Here is a 22,735-nt window from a genome sequence, read left to right on the forward strand (position 1 = left end):
TCTAGGTTTGGCATATGTATGATATGGTAATCGCAATTTTCAGCAGCCAAATGTTTTTCAGCCCGTTTGCTTATTCGTAGAAACATCTATTTCCCTATGTACAATCGATATTATTTCAAACCTGCCATAATGATTAAAACGAGAGTTGGTTGTGTTTTTTTTTCATCAATGACCAAAAGCGTCACACCGTATTGCTGACGCAACCTTGAAAGTGCGATTATTTTCATACACAACCAATAAACGTTGGGGGTAAGATTGAAAAGAGGGGTGGTGCCTTCGGCACTGTAATGTGATTGGATACGATGTTTACCCGAAGCAGGTAGTAAACACCTCCAATGCCATCTGTCAAAACGTTGCTCAAACAGACACAGGGTCGAGGTTACTACAGAGAGGGGATCGTAAAAGCACTTAGCTCGGATAGTTCATGGAGGTCGTGTAGCTACTCTATTCATACCTCAGTGATTCTAACGGCCTCAACAAGGAAATATTAGCTAGTAAGTTGATAGTACATTAGCCTAGCTACGAGACGAAGACTGTTGCCAACTAGCGCAGCTGTGTTTCATCAAACTGTGTAAGTGGCAAACGAATCGGCATCAAAAAGTATTAATTGACCGATATTTGACACTCTTAATCGCAAATTTGTACTGAAGAGTGGTGATGGACTTTCTCGCTGGCTGCATTGGCGGTAAGTCAGATTTGAAGCACATCAACCCAGAAGGCAGCTTTAGCTAACTACTGGCTGCACTAAGCCAATCAGGGAAGGCAAGCGCACCCATCCATCGTCATATGCTACCTATCGTCACACCACACACACAGATAATTGTCTTTAAACCAATTTGAGAAATTAATTCTTACATTGTGTCAATTTGTGTAAGCTATGTATGTCATTGAGATTGTACAACTCTAGCCTTGTTCACATGATCACCCGGCTAACTACTGTAGGTAGTTAAATCGATAGTGTGTGACGATGCAATCCCATTCAGCGATTTAAACCGCATTTTTGTACTTGGCGCAAGTGGGTCGACAGGGCACGCAAGGTTCATTTTCCAAATGATACCTATATAAATGGGAAACCGTGTGACATAATGTAGATGTCTAGAACTTTTCAGACAATGCATTAACCAGTAACGGACTCTGTGTGATTGTAACCATAGCCGCGGGAAGTAGAGGTGCTGAACTCTCTGAAAATAAAAAATATGAATACAGTTTTATTATTATTATTATTATTATTATTATTATTATTATATTTTTTTTTATTAAGGTAGTGCACTGCGGTAAAAATCACAGCATCCCCTATACCCAAACATCTTCCTGTGGCTATGATTGTAACCTCATATACCAGGAATAACAAACTCAATTTAACACCATAAGACACTGTAGCCTACAGTCTGAATAATTGTTAGGCATGACATTGTTGCAATGTAGATATATGCCTATTTGGTAAGTCAGGTCGGTGAAAGCCATATTGAGTCTGCTATCTGGTGTCAGAAAAAAGTAGGCCCTATGTGTCATAAAAGCTGGATACCAGGGGATAAGGGAAACCACTGTCAACATTTCAGGGTTAGACCTTATTTAGGAATCTGATGCCAGTAGTCTCCAATGTTACCTTGGTGATATTCTTCTTGATTAGATTTGTTTATAGGTGGTTGGTTCATAAAGTAGATGGATGGCCCTTCTCTCCAGGAAGACTAAGTTTATGTTGTTGAAAGTTAAAGGTCTACTTCTGGTGAAATTATTTATGATAAGTGATACATCCTGTGGTTTCAGTTACTGCTCTGTCAATCAATTATTTATACGTCAAATAACAGGCATACAAAGTTACTTGTCAATATTCAATGACTTGGCTATCGCTGGAGAAAGATCAAATGACTTCCTTCCTTCCTTCGTTCTCACTTGGACATGGTCTAGAAATCCTACCACAGGTGTTTTCCAGCCACCCACAAGCCTCCTTAATGTCCTCTGTACACCCTGTGAAGAATGGAAAGCATTTAGTCCTATGTCCTGTAGCATTACATTTACATTTGACACTTTGACACTTAGTGGAATGGCGTGAAAAGCCCGACTCGACTCAGAAGGTAACTTTAGTATTATGTGGGAATGTAAAGCCTATTAGATCCACTATTTGGAGGTGAGCCATAAACATACATGAGTGTAAACTATCCTCCATGTTGGCACCAGGTGTTCCATAACAATACTATTCTAGTTGCTATTCCGACTAGAATGTGGTTATGTTGGAACTTTTGCTGCCAACATGGCACGCTGCAAAAGTGGGCGGCAGGTAGCTTAGTGTTTAAGAGCGTTGGGCCAGTAACTGAAAGGTTGCTGGTTCGAATCCCGAGCTGATTAGGGGAAAAATGTGCCTGTGCCCTTGAGCAAGGCACTTAACCTTAATTGCTCCAGTAAGTCGCTCTGGATAAGAGCGCCTGCTAAATGATTCAAATGTAAATGATGACAAACCAAGCCTTTGAGCATTTGTGAATCAATTCTTCTGAAAACTTGCATTAGGCTTTCAAAGCAATCATTCCAAGCTGACCTTAGGGGAATGAAAAACTTGCGTAGTTACTTTGTACCATAATATAAATGCAACATGTAAAGTGTTGGTCCCATGTTTCATGAGCTGAAATAAAAGATCCCAGAAATGTTCCATACGCACCCAAACTTATTTCTCTCAAATGTTGTGCACAAATATGTTTACATCCCTATTGGTGAGCATGTTTCTCCTTTGCCAAGATAATCCATCCACCTGACAGGTGTGGCATATCAAGAAGCTGATTAAACATCATGATCATTACACAGGTGCACCTTGTGCTGGGGAAAGTAAAAGGCCACTCTAAAATGTGCAATTTTGTCACACAACACAATGCCAAAGGTTTCTCAAGTTTTGAGTGTGCAATTGGCATGCTGACTGCAGGAATGTCCACCAGAGCTGTTGCCAGATAATTTACTGTTAATTTCTCTACCATAAGCTGCCTCCAACGTTGTTTTGGAGAATTTGGCAGAATGTCCAACCTGCCTCACAACCGCAGACCTCATGTAACCACACCAGCCCAGGACCTCCACATCCGGCTTCCTCAACTGCGGGATCATCTGAGACCAGCCACCCGAACAGCTGATGAAACTGAGGAGCATTTCTGTCTGTTATAAAGCTCTTTTGTGAGGAAAAACTCTTTCTGATTGGGTGGGTCTGGTTGCCCAGTGGGTGGGCCTGGCTCCCCTATGGGTGGGCCTATGCATTTCCAGGCCCACCCATGGCTGCACCCCTGCCCAGTCATGTAAAATCCATAGATTATGACCTAATGAATTTATTTCATTTGACGATTTCCTTATATAAACTGTAACTCAGTAAAATCGTTGACATTTTGACATTTTGAAATATTTTTGTTCGGTATAGATGCAAAAAGTGAAAGAGAATTTTAAATAACTCAACTTACAAATTACCCAGGGTACTGTTAGTTTGCTGGTAGTTTTTTCTGCTGTAGCTACATAAGGTATTGTAAAATATGACCAAAACGGCCCTTTGCCTGTCGGTTGCCAAGGGCACAAGTAATCGTGTCAGTTTCTCTTTTAAGGTAAGGATTTATGGTAGGGACATCCCAAGGATCACATGCCTACTGCTGTTCTTTTCCTGGCTTACAAAAGGAGGCCGGCTCTGATTGGCTGGCTGTGGCACAGCAGGCACTTAGTAAGGATTATCCTTGCTCTTCTAGCCAGTCCCAGAGAGGCACAGACAGACCAAAGACAGAGAGATGGCCTACAGCCACAGAGTTCTGCAAGCTCAGTTTGGGTTGTAGCATTCTGTTGGTGCACTACACATTCCAACCTTCAATAATGTTGTTTGGTGCCAGTTTGTAGTATAGTCCGCCAATATCAAGGCCTATAGCAGGACAGTTGCTGTCAGGGCCCAGGGGCTAAGGTTTCACTCTGTATTCAGAGCCATTGGGAGTGGATGAGAGGGCTTAACACAGAGCAGTCGCTTGGACAAAGTTATTCCTGAAGGAGACTCAGTCTCTCCCCAGTGGCCTTGCCATATATGAGGCAGCGGTCTGTCATACCTAGATTCAAATACTATTTTAAATCATTTTAAATACTTTGCCGGTGCTTGATTGAGCCAGCCTGGCTAATGGACTAATATAATAGTTTCAACTGTGAACCCTGCCAGTCTGGCACGCAAGGCAGGCTGGAGCAAATGCTTCAACTATTTGAAAGATTCTAAAATGGTATTTGAACCCAGGTCTGCTGTCGGCCTACAGTTAGGCTACAGGTTGTTGTTGATGGCTACAGGGTTTCCATTTCCTGATGTGATGTCCTCTGTGGGGTGAGAGCCAACATTAAAAGGCTTATGTTTACAATTTCTGTCATTGAGATCTGAATAGTGGACATGGCTATTTATTTAGTTTACAGAAACAATGTTATGGTTGCTATAAATAACTTCTTCTTTTTTCCTACCAGAATAAAACTTCTCAAACTATCTGTGTATCACATAGGCTACGGTCATTTTTACTTGTCTTTTTTTTTTAACAATCTGCTCTTGGTTAAGTATAGCGTAGTCTATCCTGTCTGACTGCTGTCTCGTTCTTCTTTTCAGGTGCTGCCGGAGTCTTAGTAGGGCACCCTTTTGACACGGTTAAGGTGAGTCTAGTTGTTCTCCTTTTGGGCTTTTCTTTTCATTATATGAAAATAAAGCTTGCAGTCACTAAGTTCAATAGTTGCTGCTTGTCTCAAACAACCATAAAAAGCAGCAATACAGTGTAGTAAGGGGAAATTGACTGTATTCTCAACACTATAACAGATGCTATTTTGTTTGTATGTATGCTACTGATTTCATACACATCCTGCTTGTGTAGGTCTAATGATTGTGGAAGATTTCCTTGTTAATGTAACAAGGACTTTCTTCGTTTCACAGAAAAGGTCTTACTGTGTTAGTAGATACTTCTACACAACCGTACACTGTAGTAAGTACAGCAAAGGTCAACCCATCCACCCGTCTCTCTCTCTGTCACTTTGACTCTTATTTTTGTTGAACCACAACAAGAATAGGACTCGTCCCCATCCCCTATCAACATTTTGATGTCTGAGTTTACCAAGTTGTGTCAGAAAAATCATGTTTATACACTTCATGGCAGTACATACACTATATATACAAAAGTATGGGGACACCACTTCAAATTAGTGAATTTGGCTATTTCAGCCACACCCATTGTTGACCGGTGTATAAAATCGAGCACACAGCCATGCAATCTCCATAGACAAACATTGGCAGTAGAATGGCCTTACTAAGAACTTAGTGGCTTTCATCTTGGCACTGTCATAGCATGCCACATTTCCAACAAATCAGTTAGTCACATTTCTGCCCTGCTAGAGCTGCTGTAAGTACTGTTATTGTGAAGTGGAAACGTCTACAATGCCTCAGCCGCGAAGTGGTAGGCCACATAATCTCACAGAACGGGACCGCTGAAGCCCGTAGCATGTACAAATTGTCTGTCCTTAGTTGCAACACTCACTACTGAGTTCCCTAAATGTCTCTGGAAGCAACATCAGCACAAGAACTGTTTGTTGGGAACTTCATGAAATGGGTTTCAATGGCCGAGCAGCTGCACACAAGCCTAAGATCACCATGCACAATCCCAAGTTTCGGCTGGAGTGGTGTAAAGCTTGCCACCATTGGACTCTGGAGCAGTGGAAACATGTTCTCTGGAGTGATGAATCACGCTTCACCATCTGGCAGTCCGATGGACGACTCTTAGGTTGGCGGATGGCAGGAGAACGCTTTGGTGCATGAGGAATAATGGTCTGGGGCTGTTTTTCATGGTTCGGGCTAGGCCCCTTAGTTCCCGTGAAGGAAATCTTAATGCTACAGCATACAATTACATTGTAGACGATTCTGTGCTTCCAACTGTGACAACAGTTTGGGGAAGACCCTTTCCTGGTTCAGCATGACAATGCCCCCTGTGCACAATGCGAGGTCCATACAGAAATGGTTTGTCGAGATCGGTGTGGAAGAACTTGACTGGCCTACACAGAGCAGTGACTTCAACCCCCTCGAATACCTTTGCGATGAATTGGAACTCTAACTGCAAGCCACGCCTAACATCAGTGCCCGACCTCACTAATGCTCTTGTGGCTGAATGGAAGCAAGTACCCGTAGCAATGTTCCAACATATAGTGGAAAGCCTTCCCAGAAGAGTGGAGGCTGTTATAGCAGCAAAGGGGGGACCAACGCAATATTAATTACCATGAGTTTGGAATGAGATGTTCAACGAGCATACTTTTGGTCATGTAGTGTATAATTGTGTGTATTGATAAGCTATTCTGTATTCCCTCATTTTTGTTCCTATGTTGTGATACTGTTGTCAGGGAGTGTTGGTTTGTTCAGTAGGGATGCTGTTTGGCCATCCAGGTTCTCTTTGACCTTGACCTGTGTGTGTGTTGCAGGTGAGACTCCAGGTTCAGAATGTGGACAAGCCTCTCTACCGCGGGACCTACCACTGTTTCCAGTCCATTGTTAGGCAGGAGTCGGTAAGTCCTACCTAAATCTTTATCATTAAGTGGAAGCTGCGTCTCCAATTTAACTTTAAATAGGCGATGAGCTCGTGTTAAGTAATCCATGTTTGGTATATTATAGTCCTATAGGCTTCAGATTTGTTTGATGAGACTTTGGCCACTCTCTCATCAACACAACCACATTGAAGTCTGCTCTGCTTGAGGTCAGTTTGTCCTAAGCGCTGATCCTACACCTGTCTGTTTCAGACGACCTCACCTGTCTTGTCTTGTGACTGATTTTTATGTGCCTGATAGAATACTCACAGAGCTGATGGGTGTGGGAGAGGCAGTAGCACAGAGCTGATGTGTGTGGGAGAGGCAGTAGCACAGAGCTGATGTGTGTGGGAGAGGCAGTAGCACAGAGCTAGCTCTACAGTGCAACCATTTTACTCGCAAATGCGCAAACATATTTAGTTGTGCGACCTGGAATTTTTATTCAAGAGCACTTTTTATTTAAGAGCGCTAGTGTCCCTTGAAAAATGAAGGATTCTACCCTTATTACCCCAAATATTTTTCATTGTGCTGCTAAATTTCTTGTTGTGTGCCTACGTTTTCCACACATGCTCCTAGTTAAAAAAAAAAGGTAAGCGTAGCGCCCTGTAGCAAAATATGGGCATTGGGAATACGTATTTTGGTTTGTGTTCTGTTAACTTTATAAGGGTTTTAACAAGTTTATAAATGAATCTACAATATCCATTGAGTTAGAATTGTGTCTCACTCTTTTCATGCTCTACATGAGTCCATAGCCTGAAATATAAAATGTTTTTAATTTCTCCCTTTCTCCCTCTCTTTGCCTGACCCATCTCTCCCTCCTTCACCCCCACCCCAGATGTTTGGGCTGTACAAAGGCATCGGCTCCCCCATGATGGGCCTAACCTTCATCAATGCCATAGTGTTTGGAGTGCAGGGAAACGCTATGCGTTACCTGGGCCACGACACCCCTATGAACCAGTTCCTGGCCGGGGCCGCAGCCGGAACCATCCAGTGTGTCATCTGCTGTCCCATGGAGCTGGCCAAGACACGCATGCAGATGCAAGGTAGGGATTATCAAAAAGATGGGCTTTTAATGTCTCGTTCAAAACAGCTGGGAACTCAAAAATCTCAGACTTCATTGCATTCAAGACAACCGGCAACTCAGGGGAAAAAATAGACCTCTGACTGGGAAAAATAGACCTCTGACTGGGAAAAATAGTTTTGAACGCTCATCCAAATCGGAATTCCAAGCTGGAAACTCCGGCATCTTTCTAGAGCTCCGACCTGGAGGTCAACATCATAATTTGACCTCTGTTTTTTTTCTGCTTTCCCAGTTGACTTGAAAGCACCATTTTAATACGAGGAAAATAGGGGAGATAACTACTATTCTCTCCAACTGCTTAAAATGGTCTGAATTAGAAAATTGTGCTTTTCTTTACACGTGTGTCATGGTGAGGTATAAACCAGGTCATCTGACCACTAGATGTCCTTGTATACCCATGCATGTAATAGATGCACACGTATTTTAATTGAAGTTGCTATATATTATGAAGAAAGTCATGAACAAGTATTGGACATTTTTTTGACCACCTTGGGGACCATTGTTGATCATTCGATATATTGATTTGAGTGAAGTATGTTGTGATGACCATACCGTTGTTGCAAGCATGCAACACTGCCTTAGGAGAGTGCAATATCATGATTTGATGAGGTATTTGTTACTTTAAGATAACAAAAACTGTTGTCAACACTTGCATGAATACTTTACTGGGCAAAAGTGTTCCATGTTTCATTCATTGGTTTCCCCAGTATTTGGTGGTGGAGCAACTTCGCTAACTAGCCAGCAAGTTAAACAATTTGTGGATTGTACTCTGCCTTTTCAAGCTAGCGACTTAGCTACCTCCTTAGCGAAAAATTCTGTGTAGTTGATGTTTGTGCAGATGTTTTTGTTCTAGTTAGCAAACGTTTCTAGCTAGTTGTCAAATGTTTGTCATTTTAGCTTATCTGAGCTAGCTAGTACTGTTGGAAAGCGTGTGTACCATAGACGGATGGGTTGTTTAGCAACAAAGCCGATGCATACTCAACTTTGGGGCAAAACAAAGTGGGTTGCCTTAGTATGAAAGGATTATTGACAACATGTTAACTATATTGTAAACTGCAACACAATACACTTTTTTTTCTCTAATACATAGTTACAGTTGTTGGTTAGCTAGCAATTTTTTTTGCCATATTAGCATTGACGTGACATAAGTGAAAACACCTAAAAACAAGACATGTTATCAAGAACAACATACAACTAGCTGAAACAAGCCACCTACGATACTCCACATGGCCGCTTCTTGTCATTGCTGCTAGAGATCTGACCATTCAGAATCATAAGAACACACTGCCTTTTTCCTCTGCAACGCGCATGCATAATTCTGGTGACATTGTCAACCCACCCGTCTATAGTATCAGTTTTTAAAGGGTTCACTAATGCCACTAACTATTAAAACGTTTTCAAAACATGTATGGCCACCTATTTCATGTTTCTCCACGCGTCAACTTTTCCATATTGGTACCCATCACTAGTATTTATAATTATACTGTGTTACTAAGGCACTGGGGAGAAGAAGTCCAAGAGGAAGCTCTACAAGAACTCCCTGGACTGTCTGGCCCGTATCTACAAGCGGGAGGGGCTGTCGGGGGTGAACCGTGGCATGGTTACCACGCTGATCCGAGAAACCCCCGGTTTTGGGGTCTACTTCCTGGCCTATGACGTCCTGACTCGCTCCATTGGCTGTGAACCTGACGACCCCTACATGATCCCCAAACTGCTATTCGCCGGTGGGATGTCCGGGATTGCCTCTTGGCTCTCCACCTATCCAGTGGATGTGATTAAGTCCCGCCTCCAGGCGGATGGGGTGGGTGGGGTCTACCAGTACACCAGCATCGCTGACTGCGTGCGGCAGAGCGTGAGGAGGGAGGGGCTCAGAGTGTTCACGCGAGGTCTTACCTCCACCCTGCTCAGGGCATTTCCCGTCAATGCTGCCACCTTCGCCACCGTCACGCTGGTGCTGCTGTACGCACAGGGAGTGGAAGAGGGGCCCAAAGACTGTGAGCTGGGGCCCCCAAACACAGCTCACCACACACAGCTACCGCAGCAGACCCAGGCTTCCAGCTTGTGATCTGAGTCTGGAGGTGTTACTCCCACCAAAGCTGCTCTACTGTGGGGTGGGGGAGGGAGGGAAACCCATTGGGACCCAATGCCCTTTGAATCGCTGAGTATGGAAACCCATAGACTCCTGATATAGCTATATGTACACTACCGTTCAAAAGTTTGGGGTCACTTAAAAATTCATTAAAATCACATCAACAACAAAAAATCCATTAAAATCACATCAAATTGATCAGAAATACAGTGTAGACATCGTTAATGTTGTAAATGACTATTGTAGCTGGACCCGGGTCATTTTTTTTTATTGGAATATCTACATAGGTTTACAGAGGCCCATTATCGGCAACCATCACTCCTGTGTTCCAATGGCACGTTGTGTTAGCTAATCCAAGTTTATCATTTTAAAAGGCTAATTGATCATTAGAAAACCCTCTTGCAATTATGTTAGCACAGCTGAAAACTGCAATAAAACTGGCCTTCTTTAGACTAGTTGAGTATCTGGAGCATAAGCATTTGTGGGTTTGATTACTGGCTCAAAATGGCCAGAAACAGCATCCCGGGTGGTGCAGTGGTTAAGGGCGCTGTACTGCAGCGCCAGCTGTGCCACCAGAGACTCTGGGTTCGCGCCCCAGGCTCCATCGCAACCGGCCGCGACTGGGAGGTCCGTGGGGCGACGCACAATTGGCCTAACATCATCCTGGTTAGGGAGGGCTTGGCCGGTAGGGATATCCTTGTCTCATCGCGCACCAGCGACACCTGTGGCTATTCCATGCAAGAAATTGCCAAGAAACTGAAGATCTCGTACAATGCTGTGTACTACTCCCTTCACAGATCAGTGCAAACTGGCGCTAACCAGAATTGAAAGAGGAGTGGGAGGCCCCGGTGCACAACTGATCAAGAGGACAAGTACATTAGTGTCTAGTTTGAGAAACCGACGCCTCACAAGTCCTCAACTGGCAGCTTCATTAAATAGTATCCACAAAACACCAGTCTCAAAGTCAACAGTGAAGAGGCGACTCCAGGATGCTGGCCTTCTAGGCAGCGTTCCTCTGTCCAGTGTCTGTTCTTTTGCCCATCTTAATCTTTTATTTTTATTGACCATTCTGAGGTAGGGCTTTTTCTTTGCAACTCTGCCTAGAAGGCCAGCATCCCGGAGTCGCCTCTTCACTGTTGACATTGAGACTGGTGTTTGGATGGTACTACGCTGTATTTCTAATCAATTTGATGTTATTTAAATAGACTAAAAATGTGCTTTTCTTTCTAAAACAAGGACATTTCTAAGTGACCTCAAACTTTTGAACAGTAGTGTAAATCTATTATATTTGCAGGCTAAGACTGCACTTGACTTGTATATATAATTTACTTTGGGGGGGGGTATTTTGTATAATGTTTAAAGTAACTGTTATTTCCTGCCTTATTACATTTTAACAGTTTTACTGAAATGGAGAAGTCGAAGCACTAATATCTTTGGAAGGTGTGACAAAAAAGACTGAGATTGAACCCAAAGTTTAATATGCCACTTTCTCTCTCAGACCATAGTATTGCTCAAATAAAGATATGGTTAAGTCGCTGGTACTAACTAGTACAACCACATGTATACTAACAAGCACTGTAATGGTATGGTTATGCAGTTTATCCTTTTATAGCTCTCTCTTTGCACAGTGAAGTCCTAACTGAAAAGCAACATATATATATATATAATGCAACTGAGCGATATCTGAAAGCTGAATGAAAGCCCCGAATGTGACGTTTTGTGTTTGAAGCAAAAGTGTGAATCCCTATTAGCGTTGGCAATAATGTAATGTGTCTGGTGTGTTTTGTTTTGGGACAAGGCTTGTGCTTTACTGAGTAATGGGAAGTTTTGTCTTTGGTGTTTTACTTGTGTATAAATGTGAGATTCATTGTATTTTGTTTTTAAAGATGTGATTGGCAAAATGTCTAAATATTGCAAATTCTAGAGGATTTTTGTGTGTTATTATTTGGCCGGAATGTTAACTAATCTATCTGTGTCTCTTGTTCCTCATAATGTAGACTTTGGTATATCTGTTACTGTTAACTCCTGTCATTTTAGAAGATTTGTAATGGTGAGTTGATATATACAGGACACATTCATACATTTTGGACACACCTACTCATTCGACATTGTAGAATAATAGTGAAGACATCAAAACTAACACATGGAATCATGAGGTAATCAAAAAAGTGTTAAACAAATCCAAATATATTTGAGATTCTTCAAAGTAGCCACCCTTCGCCTTGATGACAGCTTTGCACACTCTTGGCATTCTCTCAACCAGCTTCACCTGGAATGCTTTTCCAACAGTCTTGAAGGAGTTTCCACATGCTGAGCTCTTGTTGGCTGCTTTTCCTTCACTCTGCAGTCCAACTCATCCCAAACCATATCAATTGGGTTGAGGTAAGGTTATTGTGGAGGCCTGGTCATCTAATGCAGCACTCCATCACTCTCCTTCTTAGTCAAATAGCCCTTACACAGCCTGGAGGTGTGTTTTTGGGTCATTGTCCAGTTGAAGCATCCATATGGGATGGTGTATTGTTGCAGAATACTGTGGTAGCCATGCTGGTTAAGTGTGCCTTGAATTCTAAATAAATCCCTGACAGTTTCACCAGCAAAACACCATCACACCACCTCCTCCATGCTTCATGGTGGGTGCCACACATGCAGAGATCATCCGTTCACCTACTCTGCGTCTCACAAAGACACAGCGGTTGGAACCAAAAATCTCAAATTTGACTCACCCGACTAGAGGACAGATTTCCACTGGTCTAATGTCCATTGCTTGTGTTTCATTGCCCAAGCAAGTCTCTTCTTATTATTGGTATCATTTAGTAGTGGTTTCCTTGCAGCAATTCGACCATGAAGGCCTGATTCACGCAGTCTCCTCTGAACAGTTGATGTTGAGATATGTCTGTTACTTGAACTCTGTGAAGCATTTATTTGGGCTGCAAATTCTGAGGCTGGTAAACTCTAATGAACTTATCCTCTGCAGCAGAGGTAACTCTGCTGTGGTCCTCATGAGAGCCAGTTTCATCATAGAGCTTGATGGTTTTTGCGACTGCATTTGAAGAAATTTAAAGTTCTTGAAATTTTCCAGATTGACTGACCTTCATGTTGTAAAGTGATAATGGACTGTCGTTTCACTTTGCTTATTTGAGCTGTTCTTGCCATTAATATGGACTTGGTCTTTTACCAAATAGGGCTATATTCTGTATACCGCCCCTACTTTGTCACAACACAGCTGATTCGCTTAAATGCATTAAGATGGAAAGAAATTCCACAAATGAACTTTTAAGCAGACACCTGTTAATCTAAATGCATTCCAGGTGACTCCCTCATGATGCTGGTTGAGAGAATGCAAAGCTGTCAGGTTGGCTCCAGTTAAGAATCTCTACAATAAGATGCATTTTGATTTGTTTAACACCTTTTTTTGGTTATTACATGATTCCATATATGTTATTTCATAGTTTTGATGTCTTCACTATTATTCTACAATGTAGAAAATAGTAAAAAATAAAGAAAAACTCTGGAATGAGTAGGTGTGTCCAAACTTTTGACTGGTACTGTATGTTTTTACTGGTTTGTGAGATACTTAGTTGTATTAGCAGAGATTGGCAGATCTCTCTGCGATATGTATGATGGGGACATTTTGCATGCTGTTCCTGTATGAGGGTATTAATATAGTATACACACACATCAGTGGACCTACAGTATGGTAGCTTTGACACAGTATTCATGTGTTATTAATGACTCTGTTCTCTCTTATTCCTTCACTGTGGAGGGGAGGGAAGAACACGCGCACACACACACTGTATTGTCTCTAGTGTGTTGCTGCAGTAAATAACTATCATTGTCATAACCTTCTGAAACAAAGGATTCAGGAAAATCTACGATGACACCACAGTAATGTTCTTTAAAAGAGCTATGACATCATAATGGTGTTCTCTAAAACAGTGACAGTCTCTAACATATCCACATGGACTGAATTGTTGAATGTAACAAGATGTTACCCCCACAAAATGGTCTCTGACATATACCAGGAGGAGAAGAAACATGTACCAGAGACCTGTAACAATCAGCTTCTCTTCTAAATATTTTGGTTGGTTCGAGGTAGTTTGCTGCTTGGATAGCACAACCCTTGAAATACTGGTGTCCTGCAGTCTGCTGAATTGGTGAATTGGGATTGTGGTTGTGGGGTAATTGTTAGAGTTGCGTAAATTTGAATCTGGTATCAGGATAAATATAACAATGAGTCACCGATTTGTATACTATGTATTTTTTTATTAGCTAAGCAATAAATGGCAAATGCAACTTTGGTGTATATATGGGCTCACTGTAATACCACGCAGGGCAGAACGGGGAACTGACAGGATGTACGTAAACGGTTGTTCTTATACTGTGATAGACATTAGACCAACAGACGGGTTGGAACAATCACAGTAGAGGCTGAGCATGGTTTAGACTTGCTCAGCCTATCGCAGGCGCTCAGGCGGGTCCCCGCCTCTTGGCGCTTCTTGGAGTCCTCCCTCCGTCGATGTATAGATTCTTACTGTTCTGGTATCGCAGCCTAGTTATAACAGTTGCTCAGTTCCTGCTATTGTGCTGTTCAGTATTTTTCCATCTCAGTTAAACCTCGTGATGACCACCCTTCCCTATACCTAATTGACCACAACTTTGTAAGATACAGCAAGTCACACCATGTGCTCAATATTGTCACATACAAACACAAGGACAAAGCATCTGCAAAGCATTTTGCAACATGCAGGTCACATCATGTTACTCAGTTCTTGTCACACACACACACACAGGCAAGTAGATGTAGCAAGCCGTTGTTTAATCTCATGATGATGCTCAAGTGCACAAATGCAGATACTTCACACAGCCAACATCAAATAATATTTAATCATATATATATATATATATATAATGGTAAAACACAGAATCCCACAAATAATAAAATAATATGTTGCTGAGTGACATTCAGTATGCCAATCAGTTTTTGCCATTGCTAATTGTTCATTTTAATATTTTTTATATACTGTATCACATTGTGTTTGTCACCATAACGTTTTATTGGGCTTTGTTGTGATCATTTTAATGTTCTCATACTCCTCCAGTCCTGGACACGAGGCTAAAGTTAAAAACTGGCATATGAAAATGATTTGGACTTTGGAATGGGAAGATGCGAACAAAGTATGTGATTTTGTGTGATGATAATCTGTTAGATCATTTTGAAAGGGGGAATGAAAATGTAAATATATAAAAGCTATATTTTTCGATCTGTTAGTTGTGATGTCCTCAATGTTTGACTTTGACCAGAATATATATTTTTTTGTCTTTCTCTTAACTTGTGGGTTTTGCTGTTACAAAGATGAGCTTGGAAAAGGAAGATTCAAAAGATGGAGACACTATATTTTTGTAACAAACTAACAACGCTGAGCCCAGTCAGTGTATCTCATGCTTTGGTTCATCAAGGTTGACTTGTAGAACATTTGAAAATCAATAAACGACTGACTCAGATTAAGATCTTTCTCTGTGTCATTATTCCTGTGCCTTGAAAACAATAGTTTTATTGTTACACTACATTTTATGTTACATAGTAAAATACACATCCCAACAAAATAGATGTCTGCTGCGTTGATATGAATGTGTTATTCACTCCCTTCGTCAGTAGGCGTTTAGTGTAATTCTACATTTTCAGAAAAGTACCTGCTAAATATTGTTTGTCTGCTTCAAGTTATTGTATCGCAGAGGCAGTTGCCACCATGAAGTAGATATTTTTAACATGTACTCGCAGGCACTATCCCACTGCTGGACAGCATGTGGCCTTTGACCTGCTTAGTTTCCAACCTGGGCTAGTGCAACCCCTCTATAGCCGACCTGGTGGTACCAGACTCCCCCAGGAGCACCATATCGATCTTAGTGAGGACACCTGTTCAACAACGCGTTACAGCCCAGAGCTCCTCAGCTCACTCGATCCACCAACCTCAGCCTCCCAGTGACTTGGATTGCAGGCAGTATTTTGGATAAAGCAGATGTTAGCTAGAATGTGTGACCACCATTTGCCTCATGCAGCGCGACACATCTCCTCTGCAGATGAGTTCCTGCCCCTGGGGAGGATGGCGGGAGTCCAATCCCTTAGGTTGTGTGGCCTTGCTGTCTGGATCTGCACCGTTGTGTTGATTGGAACAGTTTGTTTCCCTCCACTGGGTGACTGTTCAGGTGAAGATGAAAGTCCCGAGCCGAAGGGACCACCACAGACCCGGAGTAGTGGTCCAGAACGAGAAGTGAGTCGACGGAAAAGAGAAGTATAAGGTCAAGATGAGGGAGGGAATCTGTTCCTTTCTCTAGCTGAAATGGTGGCAAATGTCACCTCATATAAGACTTCTTGGTGGGTATGTGGGTGGGGTCATGTGGGAGTAGGTAAGGGTCTCCATATGTAGGGGTTTCCTTTGGGGTAAACTTAACAATTACACTGTCCCCCAATACTGTCATTGGCTACTCCCCACCCCCTGAGAAAAATGGGAAATGCTACTAGAGATGCCTTGTTTTCTCTGAATGAGGAAGTAAAAGCACTCACCGAGGTGGCCCTGCAAAACAGGGAGGCACTTGACTACTTATTGGCTGGTCAAGGGGGTATTTGTGCACTCATTGGCGACGAATGCTGCACTTTTGTCCCAGATGTCTCATCAAATGTGACTGGTCTTGCTAACTACATTGCCACTGTTACAAAGTCTTATTCCCGGGAATCAGAGTGGGTGTTTACTGGTTGGCTGAAGGGCCTCTTTGGAGCTTCGGGACCTCAGATAGCTCAATGGTTGATAGCTGGAATCTTTTGTTTAATGTGTATGCTTATTTCTACTGGCAACTTGAGTCTCAGCAACTAGCATGTTCAAAAGAAGGTGCTACTGATAACATGCTGTCTCTCCAGGAACTTTCCCCCTACAATGGATGATAATATACAACAATGAGTTAGTATCCATGTTTGATGAAGTACCTGAAGGTTTTAAGGTAGGTTGTTATTAAGGCCAAAAAACAAGTTCAGCACTGTGTTCAACAAAAGACGTGTCAGCTGACTGAAAGGGGATAAGTGAAGACCTCCAATGACTTCACCTCCACATTCTCAGGTATGTGTTCCTGTTATGCTCCTATAATCTGAATAAAATCTGTAATGGTATTAAAGTTGAATATCAAACCTGATACTTTCTCCTGATATCACTGATTGGTGAACAAGCATACAGCTCTCTACTGTATTTGTCTGATGAAGAGTTATATAAAAGAGGATGTTCTTCTACTGATCTAGATATTAAAGACAAGGGCACTGAAGAAGGTGATGTCAGCACCACAGTCCCAGGTTTTTTAAAAACTCCATCAGTATGATGTGTGCAGATATACTGTAGTACACCTTCCATGTGCCATCTTGATATGTAGAGGTTAGCAACGTTTCTTAAATGTTGGGTCAGGGTTGGTACCTTTAACGGCTTGAGACTGAGAATAGAAAATAGATGTATAGAATCAATCTTTAGGATGTTTTTAACATAAATCTTCAATAATGTTCCAAATGCAATGGAATGCAGGTCGCTCTCACGTGAACGCGCGAGACTGAGCTTGTGGCTGCTGGCAGACCTCTGACTCAATCCCCTCTCATTCACCCCCACATCACAGTAGAAGCATCAAACAAGGTTCTAAAGACTGTTGACATCTAGTGGAAGCATTTGGAAGTGCAAGATGACCCCATAGACACTGTGTATTCGATAGGGTAAGAGTCGAACCTCAGATTTCCCACTTCCTGGTTGGATTTTTTCTCAGGTTTTTGCCTGCCATATGAGTTCTGTTATACTCACAGACATCATTCAAACAGTTTTTTAGAAACTTCAGAGTGTTTTCTATCCAAATCTACTAATTATATGCATATTCTAGCTTTTATGGCAGAGTAGCAGGCAGTTTAATTTGGGCACTCTTTTCATCCAAAATTCCCAATGCTGCCCCCTACCCTAGAGAAGTTAACTGCTAGGCTACCTTCCTAGACTACCTACCTACTGCTAAACTAACTTACAAGTTCAGGTTTTTTACTTTGCTGTGGTGCAGTTCACACTCACATCCTGTGGACATTTATGCTTGTCTGTGATGCCTAATACCAGTACTCCATGTTTAAGATGTTATATAACTCTAAAGGTATTTAGTGGATGGTCTGAACAATCAAAGTAATCTATTAGGCATGAATTAAAACACTCAGCTAGATCGTTGGTGTTCAGACGGAGGTGAAGTTGTAGAGGTGTTTGGCTGATGGATATTGTTCCTCAGCATTCTCTATTGACCGGTGTGTGATACAAACTTTACTTTCATTTAAATCAATCTAAATGATTGACTGTGTTTAATCCCTGTCTGTCTCATTGTCCAGGTACCAGTAATGCTGTTAAGTTGCCCATCAGTCACATCTTGCTCTTTGTGACACTGACCATCATGGCTGCCATAGTCACTATTTACACAAGGAGGATCCGCCCACCCAAGGCTCTGCCCCCACAAGCAGGTGAGAGTAACAGGCATTGGTCCAGTTCCATTTAGGTTCCTAACTCCTCCCACAACATCAGAGTTCACAGATCTGAAAGGACTGTATAGACCTAAACATTATGAATGGTTCCATCAATCCATAGAACACATGGAGCAAACAACACATTACATTCACATATTCTGATCTTCAGATGTGTGAACTGAAATGGAATCAGGTCATGAATAGTCCTTTGACGTAGTCATCTTGTCCATCTAATCCCCTATTAACTAGTTCATCTTTATGGTCTGCTATAGAATGAATGGTGAGACATGTTGTCTGATGTGTTGTTTTGTTCTCTGTATAGAAGAAGCCTCTAGTATTGAGATTCATGTCCTGGAGGAATGACCCCCTGTTCCTCACTCTTCTCCCTGTGCTGGACTAAGACTTTCAAACTGTCTGTGGTTTTATTGATTAGAGGGCATTATACATGTTTTTTAAAGCTGATGTTCATGTATGATAGAGTAAAGTGTGTTGGAAGATGTATTTATAGTTGTATTTTCAACTTTTAGTATCTTTAGTATCAGTAACTGTCAGAGCAGCTCACAGATTACTGCACCTGTACATAGCCCACCTATAATTTAGCCCAAACAACTACCTCTTTCCCAACTGTATTTAATTTATTTATTTATTTTGCTCCTTTGCACCCCATTATTTTTATTTCTACTTTGCACATTCTTCCATTGCAAAACTACCATTCCAGTGTTTTACTTGCTATATTGTATTTACTTTGCCACCATGGCCTTTTTTGCCTTTACCTCCCTTATCTCACCTCATTTGCTCACATTGTATATAGACTTGTTTATACTGTATTATTGACTGTATGTTTGTTTTACTCCATGTGTAACTCTGTGTCGTTGTATGTGTCGAACTGCTTTGCTTTATCTTGGCCAGATCGCAAATTGTAAATGAGAACTTGTTCTCAACTTGCCTACCTGGTTAAATAAAGGTAAAATAAATACATAAATAAAAATCTATTTAACATATTTGTTGTTGCATGCAGTAGGGGTCATGACATCACTGAAGCAATGAAGGAAGTCAGCAAAGAGACATTCAGATTTTGTTTATCCATATTTTTTTTCCTAACCTATTGGTTTTTATGAACACAATGCTTTTCTAACGTTTAAATTAATTTATGAAACAGTTTTAAAATAAATGATAAAAAATGTATTATGTCTAACTCTTTGTCAGTACAGAGGTGTTTTTTTTACTATACACTTCCACAATACAGTAGCCTACACAGTTTTTAGTTTTTTCACCTTTACCTGCTGCTGAATTTCATGTTGGCCTGGTGGAGCGTTCCTGGCCACTAGGGGCCCCCCGAAACCAATTTAAAAAGTAAACCCAGTGTCTCAACATACTGTTGAGAGTTAGAATAGTAGAATACACAAGGTGAAAGTTTTGACATTTTTGTTGTGCATCAGCAGTTTTTCTCTTGTTATGTTAGTCAATGACAGTCACTAAATTTGCCATGTCAGCTAACAATTTTTAGATTTGTAAATGAGTCTAGCCAGCTTTCTAATCTTGTAGTAATCATGTCCAAATACCGGCTGGGCACGCAGGGCACATGCCAGGGGGCCCTGACCTCCAGGGGGCTTGTATTGACTTTGTTAGTCATTCTTACTCAGATATCATTAACATGTCATGAGTCATGGCAAAATGTGCATAATTGTCTTTAAAAATGCAAAAATGAATCTCTGCCCCATGGAAACATTTGTAGAATTGCATGACATTTTTTATAAAATAGCAACATCTTGTCTCTGCCCCATGACAAAATGTATGCAACGGCCAAAATCTTGTTTAAAAACTGGAACATTTACTCTACACCCATGGCAAAATGTGTAGAATTGCAGGAAATAACTTTAATAAGTTAATGTTTCTATTCACCTTCAAGAGGGTGGCAATAGACTAGACATATACAGTGCCTTGCGAAAGTATTCAGCCCCCTTGAACTTTGCGACCTTTTGTCACATTTCAGGCTTCAAACATAAAGATATAAAACTGTATTTTTTTGTGAAGAATCAACAACAAGTGGGACACAATCATGAAGTGGAACGACATTTATTGGATAATTCAAACTTTTTTAACAATTCAAAAACTGAACAATTGGGTGTGCAAAATTATTCAGCCCCTTTACTTTCAGTGCAGCAAACTCTCTCCAGAAGTTCAGTGAGGATCTCTGAATGATCCAATGTTGACCTAAATGACTAATGATGAAAAATACAATCCACCTGTGTGTAATCAAGTCTCCGTATAAATGCACCTGCACTGTGATAGTCTCAGAGGTCCGTTAAAAGCGCAGAGAGTATCATGAAGAACAAGGAACACACCAGGCAGGTCCGAGATACTGTTGTGAAGAAGTTTAAAGCCAGATTTGGATACAAAAAGATTTCCCAAGCTTTAAACATCCCAAGGAGCACTGTGCAAGCGATAATATTGAAATGGAAGGAGTATCAGACCACTGCAAATCTACCAAGACCTGGCCGTCCCTCTAAACTTTCCGCTCATACAAGGAGAAGACTGATCAGAGATCAGAGGCCCATGATCACTCTGGATGAACTGCAGAGATCTACAGCTGAGGTGGGAGACTCTGTCCATAGGACAACAATCAGTCTTATATTGCACAAATCTGGCCTTTATGGAAGAGTGGCAAGAAGAAAGCCATTTCTTAAAGATATCCATAAAAAGTGTCGTTTAAAGTTTGCCACAAGCCACCTGGGAGACACACCAAACATGTGGAAGAAGGTGCTCTGGTCAGATGAAACCAAAATTGAACTTTCTGGCAACAATGCAAAACGTTATGTTTGGCGTAAAAGCAACACAGCTCATCACCCTGACCACACCATCCCCACTGTCAAACATGGTGGTGGCAGCATCATGGTTTGGGCCTGCTTTTCTTCAGCAGGGACAGGGAAGATGGTTAAAATTGATGGGAAGATGGATGGAGCCAAATACAGGACCATTCTGGAAGAAAACCTGATGGAGTCTGCAAAAGACCTGAGACTGGGATGGAGATTTGTCTTCCAACAAGACAATGATCCAAAACATAAAGCAAAATCTACAATGGAATGGTTCAAAAATAAACATATCCAGGTGTTAGAAGTCAAAGTCCAGACCTGAATCCAATCGAGAATCTGTGGAAAGAACTGAAAACTGCTGTTCACAAATGCTCTCCATCCAACCTCACTGAGCTCGAGCTGTTTTGCAAGGAGGAATGGGAAAAAAATTCAGTCTCTCGATGTGCTAAACTGATAGAGACATACCCCAAGCGACTTACAGCTGTAATCGCAGCAAAAGGTGGCGCTACAAAGTATTAACTTAAGGGGGCTGAATAATTTTGCACGCCCAATTTTTCAGTTTTTGATCTGTTAAAAAAGTTTGAAATATCCAATAAATGTCGTTCCACTTCATGATTGTGTCCCACTTGTTGTTGATTCTTCACAAAAAAATACAGTTTTATATCTTTATGTTTGAAGCCTGAAATGTGGCAAAAGGTTGCAAAGTCCAAGGGGGCCGAATACTTTCGCAAGGCACTGTATATACAGTGGGGCAAAAAAGTATTTAGTCAGCCACCAATTGTGCAAGTTCTCCCACTTAAAAAGATGAGAGGCCTGTAATTTTCATCATAGGTACACTTCAACTATGACAGACAAAATGAGGGAAAAAAGTCCAGAAAATCACATTGTAGGATTTTTAATGAATTTATTTGCAAATTTATTTCTGGTTTTAGAGGGAGAGAAACCAAAAGCCCACCGTGCCTATTTTTTGGACAAGGACATCATGGCCGGCCAAACCCCCCTCTATTCCACTGTCAACTAACCTCAGGGAGCCAAGACATAAGGAGACAGAGAACCCTGCTGACCCCAGCTCCATCTACTACACTGTCAACTAACCTCAGGGAGTCAAGACATAAAGAGAGACAGAGAACTCTGCTGACCCCAGTTCCCTCTACAACACTGTCACCTAACCTCTGTTGTTTAACCTTTAAACAATCAGCTGGGGATGATTAGGTGGCTACAGTATGATGGTCAGATTGGGAGTGTAGACAGGATACCAGAGTTAACACCCCTACTCTTACAGTATCTTTAGTGACCACAGAGAGTCAGGACACTTGTTTAAACATCCCGATTGAAAGGCAGCACTCTACACAGGGCAATGTCCCCAATCACTGACCTGGGATATTTTAGGACATGTGAGGCATCTGTTTCTCAAACTAGACACTCTATTGTACTTGTCCTCTTGCTCAGTTGTGCACCGGGGGCTCCCACTCCTCTTTCTATTCTGGTTAGAACCACTTTGCGCTACTCTGTGAAGGGAGTAGTACACAGTGTTGCATGAGATCTTCAGTTTCTTAGCAATTTCTCGCATGGAATAGCCTTCCTACAAGAATAGACTGACAAGTTTCAGAAGAAAGTTCTTTGTTTCTGACCATTTTGAGCCTGTAATCGAACCCACATTTGCTGATGCTCGAGATACTCAACTAGCCTATAGAAGGCCAGAT

At 41.6% G+C, this 22,735-nt stretch overlaps 1 protein-coding gene and 1 long non-coding RNA gene across 3 annotated transcripts; both read left to right on the plus strand.

Annotated features, from left to right (window-relative positions):
- The first annotated feature begins 327 nt into the window (after window positions 1–327).
- On the plus strand, window positions 328–9,889 carry LOC109866745 (mitochondrial basic amino acids transporter-like). 2 transcript variants are annotated; one of them, XM_020455577.2, is made up of 5 exons: window positions 328–685; window positions 4,586–4,629; window positions 6,433–6,516; window positions 7,370–7,577; window positions 9,112–9,889. In XM_020455577.2, the coding sequence occupies exons 1-5, from the start codon at window positions 658–660 to the stop codon at window positions 9,678–9,680; spliced, it is 933 nt and encodes a 310-aa protein (XP_020311166.1). In that variant the 5' UTR covers window positions 328–657; the 3' UTR covers window positions 9,681–9,889. The 2 variants fall into 2 exon arrangements, with proteins under 2 accessions (XP_020311166.1, XP_020311167.1); XM_020455578.2 differs by having other exon boundaries at window positions 328–571.
- A 7,506-nt stretch (window positions 9,890–17,395) lies between these two features.
- Window positions 17,396–18,853, plus strand: LOC116356185 (uncharacterized). Its single transcript, XR_004204658.1, has 3 exons — window positions 17,396–17,445; window positions 18,088–18,216; window positions 18,542–18,853. It is a non-coding gene; the product is annotated as an uncharacterized LOC116356185 (long non-coding RNA).
- Window positions 18,854–22,735: the final 3,882 nt, after the last annotated feature.

Source organism: Oncorhynchus kisutch, linkage group LG21 (genome assembly GCF_002021735.2).
Source record: "Oncorhynchus kisutch isolate 150728-3 linkage group LG21, Okis_V2, whole genome shotgun sequence".
Taxonomy (NCBI): Eukaryota; Metazoa; Chordata; class Actinopteri; order Salmoniformes; family Salmonidae; genus Oncorhynchus; species Oncorhynchus kisutch.

Excerpts from the sequence above, each read along its gene's own strand:
- LOC109866745 (XM_020455577.2), top strand. The coding sequence starts at position 658 with ATGGACTTTCTCGCTGGCTGCATTGGCG. Across the intron at positions 686-4,585 it reads TCTCGCTGGCTGCATTGGCG|GTGCTGCCGGAGTCTTAGTA; the intron begins GTAAGTCAGATT and ends TCTTCTTTTCAG. Across the intron at positions 4,630-6,432 it reads ACCCTTTTGACACGGTTAAG|GTGAGACTCCAGGTTCAGAA; the intron begins GTGAGTCTAGTT and ends TGTGTGTTGCAG.